At 37.4% G+C, this 8,028-nt stretch overlaps 1 protein-coding gene across 4 annotated transcripts; it reads right to left on the bottom strand.

The window, feature by feature from the left end:
- Nucleotides 1–1,575: 1,575 nt before the first annotated feature.
- Nucleotides 1,576–7,862, bottom strand: LOC105142298 (pumilio homolog 12-like). 4 transcript variants are annotated; one of them, XR_845535.1, is made up of 8 exons: nucleotides 7,510–7,862; nucleotides 5,249–6,938; nucleotides 4,997–5,159; nucleotides 3,735–3,898; nucleotides 2,677–2,935; nucleotides 2,309–2,423; nucleotides 2,112–2,229; nucleotides 1,576–1,896 (listed from the first exon to the last, which is right to left on the bottom strand). XR_845535.1 is itself a non-coding variant. In XM_011049862.1 (7 exons), the coding sequence occupies exons 2-6, from the start codon at nucleotides 6,844–6,846 to the stop codon at nucleotides 2,316–2,318; spliced, it is 2,292 nt and encodes a 763-aa protein (XP_011048164.1). In that variant the 5' UTR covers nucleotides 6,847–6,938; nucleotides 7,510–7,862; the 3' UTR covers nucleotides 1,576–2,229; nucleotides 2,309–2,315. The 4 variants fall into 4 exon arrangements, 3 of the variants coding, with proteins under 3 accessions (XP_011048164.1, XP_011048165.1, XP_011048167.1); XM_011049862.1 differs by having other exon boundaries at nucleotides 1,576–2,229; XM_011049863.1 differs by having other exon boundaries at nucleotides 1,576–2,224.
- Between the last annotated feature and the right edge of the window lie 166 nt (nucleotides 7,863–8,028).

Genomic DNA, 8,028 nt, shown 5'->3' with positions numbered 1-8,028 from the left:
CTCATCCTACTCCTATGTATTGTGACAACCAGAGTTCTATTCGGATTACTCACAACTCGGTTTTTCATGAGCGAACTAAGCATGTTGAGATCGATTGTCATCTTACTCATCATCATCTCAAATATGGCACCATTGCTTTGCTTTTTGTTCCTTCTTCCTTGAAGATTGCAGATTTCTTTATCAAGACGCATTCCACCTCTTGTTTTTGTTTTTTGGTTGGCAAACTCTTGATGCTTGTAGTTGCAGCACTTTCGTTTTCTGGTTGGCAAACTCTTGATGTTTGTAGTTGCAGCATCATAAGTTTAAGAGGAGATGTTAAATAATATTTATGTAATCTTATTTATTAAGAGTAAAATAATATTTTTAGTTTAACCTATATATACTTTATATATATTTAGGTTAAGGTTAAGCACTTATAATTAACAAATTATTCAAAATTATAGTTTTTTTTTTATTTGATTTTAATTATTCTATAAGAGAAAAGATATCTGCTTGAAAGCTAAAGGCATGGCTGTTGCTTTTTCATCAGCTCCTCAGAATGTAGGGCAATGAAAATGTGAGAAGCGTGGCTTTCCATTTGGTCAGAGAGAGAGAGAGAGAGAGAGAGAGAGAGATTGGCCCCCAAAGAATAGGCTTGGATTAGAGGTGCATCACTAGTGGGGTTCTTACTGTTCTGCTCCAATGACTTTGTGCCACGTATCATGTGTGGGATGCAAACTGAGTCTTTTAAGGACACGTGGCATACCCACATTCTTGGTTGAGGGGCACTTGACATATCAAATATGGGAGTCTTTTTAATTTTTCAGCCGAGTATACGAGTAGGTGCCTATACCTTCTTGAAATTCCACTGTACGCACAACAACGGCGGGATGCCTGGATCCTATACTTGTTGTTCTTGACTTCTTGTAGGCTAGTGGGGCCAACCAATACAGCCGGAACATTAAGGTATCAATTTACTTTGCCTGTCTTTCATGTCAGTGGTGGGCTTATGGGCATGCCAGTCAGTAATTCTTAAGTCAACTTGATGGATCCAACTCATGACAAAACCACAGATTTGTCTTCACTGCTTGGCATCAAACTGCATGCTCTGCTCTTCCATTCTATAATCGGTACACAGATGAATGATCCTGCATTAATCACATGACGTCTTCTCCAAGATCCTTCACTACTCCATGTTCTTCCACTCTCATCCAACATCTGTTTCAGCATCCCTGCTTGCTGTAAATGGAGCGGTCTGAAATCTCCATATACGTACACTGCTGTCATCGGATTGCATGAATAAAGCTTCGTTACAAGAACACATGAATTTCGCAGTAATACAATTTGGAGGAGAAGCCAGGGAAGGGAGTAATATTTAAGTTTTAAAATTATTATTAATAGCTGTGTTGATTTCATAGCACAGAAGAGAAAAGGTAAGTCATTTCACAAAGCATTGCAGATTGAGTAACATGAACGGCATTATTACTCCATGAATTAAGATGTTGAGAATCAAACAGAAAAGGAAACAGAAAGCCCTGACACTGGCAATTGTCAAGGAGGGCAGGGTGAAGAATGCAGCATTTAAGGTTATCATGATGCCACCAAACCGATCTGGGTGTTGTATTATTTGTTCGGAGACAATAAATTGACTTCACAGCACACGAGAGAAATGGCGTTGGTTTTCACAAAGCATTACAGATTTTGAGCAACAAGAACGGCATTATTACTTCACATATATCTAGACAAACAACAAGATTACATCGTCAAAAAGATAATCACGGGAATGGCAAACTTGGGAACTTAAATATTTATATGACAAATCAAAGCCCTAATCTTGGCAATCTATGGACACGAAATGTACACCACAAAAATGAAAGTCAGGCATGGAAATCAGGTAGCTTCCAAATCTCTTCCAACCTGCAATCACCCGCCAAGCATCGACTCTTGAGCTTCCGTCCAAAAAAACCATATTACAGGAACCCCCATAAGCTCAAAGAAATCTACACCTTCACATTTCTTTTATTTCCAGGCAAAAAGAAAAAAAATATATTGATATACAAACATGTGGATCCCATGTCATGTGAAATTTTCTTTTATAATGATAAAAAAAAAAAAACCCTCAATAAATTCACCTTTCATCTGTTCAGATGAGCTGTGAATGCATCTTTGACTGTTTTCTCATTATGTCAAAGCATCGAAATCTTGAAACCAAATTTACAGGAACTTCAGCAATTGGACAAAAAGTCTGCACTGCCAAACAAAAAACTAAATAAAGAAAGGTAAGCAGAAAATAGGCAATGTCCAGGAGAAAAGTTCTATGAGATCTTACTTGCAGATTACTTTTTCAAAATATTACTAGATAGGACTTTCTTCCCATAAGGACTAGTTTGAAGGGTAGGAACATGGGGTCGTATAGCCTCCACCAAAGCAGCATGAAGAGCTCCCTACTCAACAAGTTAAAGAAGGATCCAATCAAATGACAATACAAATGCATCAGTTTCATTTTAAACAACTGCTGTTTTTCCCCTCATACAACAGATATCAGAAAATAAGACTATCTCCAAAGGACACTCCAGGAAAGACCAAAATGAACAATCCAAAAGTAAATGATACTTGAAAATCTTTCCTTGAGGGGAGAACCATCCAACACATGATTTTATTGAAACCAAAATGTTTATTAAAATTCAAAATACAAACCTTTGATTGTTGCAAAGCTGCCTGGATAACATAATTACCAAAAGGATCTTGCATGACTTGATCCAAGCGAGAATTATTTATCAGCTCCTGAATGATACGAGTGCAGCGCACCTCACCAGCATATTTTAGGCATTTCTCAACCACATTGCTGCTATATTTCTGAACAGACAAGTCTCCATAATTACCCTCCAACTGATCAAGAATATCAGTTGCTGCCCATGGAAGACGAAGCTCGAAGACAAATTGCACAACATAGTTACTGCAACATCAAAAATTAGATTTCAATGTTCAAGTGTTTTAAATCCATGCATGCTCAAAACTAGCGAGTCATTCATCTCCAAGCAGATATGGGAGCAACAATTCTTAAGAACAGCAACCAGACATGTGGAGCATGAAAAGCATGAAAAAAAATAAAAAACAAAAGTTGGGATTGTTAGAACAGGTTTTGAGTAATTATTTTGGTGAGAATCGTGAGGAGACTGTGCAAAACCTTGTTCTCTTCACCAATAAATTTCACAGAACCACAAGGTCCTCTATCAAACAAACCTAATACTTAGTAATCGTAAACATTATTCACTTCTTGAATCTGACCCTAGCATAAGATACCATTTAATGCTTAGTAATAGTCTGCATTCTTCACTTTTTGATTGTTTTGATAAGAATAATGATGAGATTGTGCAAATACTTGTTCTTTCCACCGATAAATTTCACAGAGTCCTCTAACAGACAAAGCTAATACTTAGTAAGAGTCCACTTTATATTCGCTTTTTTTATGAACCTCAAAAATAAATTGAAAAAAAAAAAACTGTTCTGGATAAAACAGAAGTTCAGTATTACATGTCACTGCTCGTATCCTAGTTCAGGTAAGCTGAACAAAGTGACATTATTTTGGCGCACAACTCTTTCTTAATACCTACTTTAATCATGTGTGAAATGTGCAGCCACATTCTTCCATGGAATAGTGCTAAATAAGAAAAAGTCGCCACACCTTCATGATATACAGGCTTGGGAAAAAAGCATGGAATAAAAAGCTCAAGGAAAAGAGAAAGATACAGTACCCGAATGGATCTTGTGAAAGGATTAGAGCATTTGATGTGATCTCAGAGACTAAGCATCGTCTTTGCTCTCCCTTAGATTGGCTTAGGCATTTTTGAAGTACACAACAGCCATGACGGTCAGTTGCAAGTTCAACACAATTAGCAGTTGTAGCTTCAAAAAGGAACTGCAAAAGAAATCAACACCATTGTTTCATGTAGTGCCAAAATCTGCTTCATTCTGTATGTCATGTCAGATTTATAGCTAAAATAGGCATCATTTTCTGCATCTGTATGGAAGAATTAAACAAATGTTGGAAGACAACAATTTTTCTCAAGCCGTGCCAATGCTCCTACAATTTAAAACATTCTGCTTGATTTGATATGGAATGCTGAAAAAAAAAAAAGATAATTGAAGAAATTCTGAAGCTGAGAAAAATTGACATTGTCCATTCCACTTGAAGCAAAATGAGTTAATCTCTGAAACATCTACTATGAATTGATTTGTTATTTGGAAAACAGATTGCAAATGAGAACTTGATAAATGTTCCATTTCTTTTTTCTTTTTTCTTTGTTCTTTTTTCTTTTTCCTTTTTCCAGGAGAAGCTGGGGTTTGCATTCTTGATCCTAGTAATAATCAGGTTAGTCATTTTAATGACACCAAAACTAGCCTGAAGACAGCCTCTAAGTTTCCATTACACTAGTTACACAAATGTCATACTGTTATAATGATTACACTGCAATAAAACCATTGCCTGGTTCAACAAAATACATGACATGGAAAAAAAAAGATAATCAAATATATGCAAATATGCTAGTAAAAGTAGAGTGCAGTTTTTTTCTGTTGATAGAGGCAGTTGCTGCAGTTCAGTAGTAGAGAACAGCATGCAAAATGAGCACTTCTGTGAGAAAATAGGAAACAACTGGATCTGAATACACAGACAGAAAAAAGAAGTGAGTTGTGAAAAGTTAAAAAGATCAACAATAAGGGCAGTGGGACAGTGAAGATCTATTACTCTACCGGGGATGACATCCAAGTCATGTTCTTCACTTAAAATAACATGTATCAACAAGTTTAACCTCTCTTTTTTTTTTCATTTCAAATGCTTTGCAGAACAAGATTTAAAGTAAGGACCAAAGTCAAGCTTGCTTCTTCATAGAGGTGTTTAAAGGGTTTTGGAAAATAAAGCAAGGAGGTTAGATTACCTGAATTAAAAAATAAAAAAAATAAAAAAACCTTCCAAATGATAAAGTAATTCAGACCAAAAGAAAGATGCGTCCCTTACCTCACTGTATTCAGGCATCAAATACTGCAAGCAGCGCTGGGCTACATGGTTACCATTCATATTTTTTATCAGAGTCACTATACAAGGCTTCAATGCAGAGACAACCATGGAAAACTGCTCTGGAGTCTTAAGGGTTTCGATTACCTTTTGAACAGCTCGAGTCCTGTGTTCAAGAGAGCCGTTCCAAAAATAATTAAAGCATGAAAGGTGAATGCCTTGAGTCTTTGAATGCACAAGAAAATAAACACACGCATATAAAGACAGAGAGCAAACCCATGCATATCACATGAAATCCGAACAAGCTCCCCAGCTTTCCTAGTGATAGTACGTAGTATTTGCATTCTCTGATCCTCATTGCATACTTCAAGCAACTTCTGAACAAGGTAATTCCCAAAAGGGTCTGTCATTAGCTCAACGATGTGATCAATAATCTCAAGAAAAATCTTTTCGACATCTTGTGGGGTCCCCTCAGAAAATTTTCTTTGCAAGAAGCGACAACCATGCTGGTCCTTTGCCATAAGATATATTCTACCAGTCACTTCATCTACTGAGTTATACTTCGGAGGCTGAGCCCTGAGATTAGTACTCTTTAGGACTGTAAAATCAGGGGACAAATTCCATGAGCTCAAAGGATCTAACTGAAAGCACCCAGCAGTAGGAGTAGATAAGCTATGGAAAAGGTGAGCATTTGATAGAAGTTTCCCATTATGGTTGAGATGGGCAAGTGATTCATTGCCGCCAACGGAGCCAAACTTCAAAGCTTTCAGTGTGTTCAGTCCTTGTGACCTTGTCAGAATCTTTTCAGGAAAACTCTGTTTTCCTACTTTGTCTAAAACGCGTATACCATTCTGTGATTGGTTCAAACCCCTTGTGACAGCATAGTTACTCCAAAATGTTTCTTGATTAGATTGTTGAAGCTGGTGGGAGAACGGAACCTCCAAATAAGGTTGCCTCACATTCCGACTCATCAGCTTGGTTTCAACATTTCCATTTGCTGGAGTAGGATTCTGAGCTTCCAACCTTTGATTCCGTAGTTGCTGCAGATATAAGCATTGCTGATGCATCCTGTAGCATTGTTCTTCTTCAATATTCCTCCAGTTGATGTGAGACCGGTTTAGCTGTTGTGAATGTATGTAAGGAAGTGATGACTGAACATCAGTGAAGTATTGTTGATGATCAGACATTAAAGGAAAATCCATGCCTGGGACAGCCACATTGGAAAGCAATTGAAAACCTTGCATGCCATGAGTTGGTGGCAAGGCTGTGGAGAATTTTTTGATGGGATGAGGCTGACAAAAATCAGTTGGCACCTTCTTCTGTTCTCGGGCATCAAATTTTACGAAATTCGACTGTTCATGGCAAACTTTCACAGCATTAAACTTGTCAAAACCGGAAGGTAAATTATTTGGTGATTGGTAAGGAGGGACAGCCATCGTTGATGAATCTGTATTGGAGAGTGAACTATTCATGGTGTTTGTATATACAGAAGGGTTGGGTAAGGATTTATAATTTGCCAAAGGACTCCCACTGTTAAAACTCAATTCTGCAAAAGCTAGCGTTAGGGATTGGTCATCTGGCAAATTTGCTTCCTCTGACTGAGCATTCGTGGTAGGAGATTGTTGAGTTTTATTTGCTAAAATCTGTCTGCAATCCAAACTCCCATAGCTTTCAAGTTTCTCAATAAAAGACCCCTTGAAGGAATTCACAGAAATGGGTGCCCAGCTACCATTTAGAGGTGCACTTTTAAGTCCAGCATCAGCAGAATGCTGATTTCCAGAAGTAGCATTCGGTATCTCTCGAAGAAGCTTCTCAAATTCATCAAACTCTAGTTCAGTTCTTTGATCTTCCATTCTATAAATTGCAGTGTGCTAAAAAACTCCTTTCTAGCAATGTCTATGAGACAATGTAGATCCACAAACAAGCTCTTCACTGCAGTGAATTTCTGAAACACGAAGTACCGCCAATTAGGAAAACAATATTAGTAAAAGAAATGTCTATGAGCAATCATCGCTTCATTTCTCACTATGAGCTATCACCACCACAATCTTTGCCATCATAAATTGATTTAAACAAGAAGAAAAAAATCAAATAACAAGAAGAGGTTGACTCATCTCATCAGTCAAGACCAAGAGATTCTACACTGCAAGATCAATCGAGCACAAAACCCCAGCTAAGATAGAGAGGGGCCCCAAAAATGACTCTAGAACCATGATCAAACCATTAAAAAGACCACTGTTTTTCCTCGGTTTATACGTCCAAACAGAAAAGGACACGAAGCACAGAAACCTCATTGCTTTACACAATCCCGACAACCACGGTTCAATCAGGCTCATCAAAAGAGCCAAAACCCAGATGATCAAAACCATGATCATCATCAAAAACCAAAAAAAGATTTAATTCTGAGAACAAAAATAAATCAAACAGACAAAACAAAGGAAACCCAGCTAAAACGATTTAACAACAATGTAGAAGAAAAACAGGGGTACAAGAGTGATAACAAAGACATAACATACCAGTGACAGACGATGATAGTAAGCGAAGAAGAAGGCATTGGAGGGGGGACAAAGCAAGAAACTTTATAAGAGATGATCGGTTCTTTTTGGTTAATTAGTGAGAATTGTGTAGAAAGAATACAAAGAGAGTGCAAGTCTTTGGAGGTAAGGTAAGGGAGAGGCGGCGTGCAGGAGGAGGAGAGTTTTTTTCAATTAAGTGTGAGAGATGGAATGGCCATGGCATTGCCAAGATTAATAAGTTTAGAATAGAATCATAACAAAAAAGAAAAAAGAAAAAAGAAAAAGAAAAGGCACCAATCACACCCACCATCTCCAAATACCATAACCACCCATCCATCTATCAATCATCCATGCATGGAATGCAATGCAGTCCAATGCTGCTTGCTTATATATTTATGATTTTGTTATATGCTTTCTTTTCTTATTATTATTTATTTTATTTTTTACCTTGCTTGTTGGGTTGAGAACACGCTTGCACCTGCTGTAAAACTCGAGTTTTTAAATGAATATTTAGGCATA

This window comes from Populus euphratica, unplaced genomic scaffold (genome assembly GCF_000495115.2).
Source record: "Populus euphratica unplaced genomic scaffold, PopEup_1.0 scaffold140.1, whole genome shotgun sequence".
Taxonomy (NCBI): domain Eukaryota; kingdom Viridiplantae; phylum Streptophyta; class Magnoliopsida; order Malpighiales; family Salicaceae; genus Populus; species Populus euphratica.
Note: the sequence above shows the minus strand (reverse complement) of the source record. Positions and strands in the feature narration are given on the sequence as shown.

Bases quoted from the DNA above. Each gene is read 5' to 3' on its own strand.
- LOC105142298 (XM_011049862.1), bottom strand. From the start codon at position 6,846: ATGGAAGATCAAAGAACTGAACTAGAGTTTGATGAATTTGAGAAGCTT. The intron at 5,160-5,248 runs GCGTGTGTTTAT...TCTTGAACACAG, and splicing joins TTTGCTCTCTGTCTTTATAT to GACTCGAGCTGTTCAAAAGG. The intron at 2,424-2,676 runs GTTTGTATTTTG...CTTGTTGAGTAG, and splicing joins CAGCTTTGCAACAATCAAAG to GGAGCTCTTCATGCTGCTTT.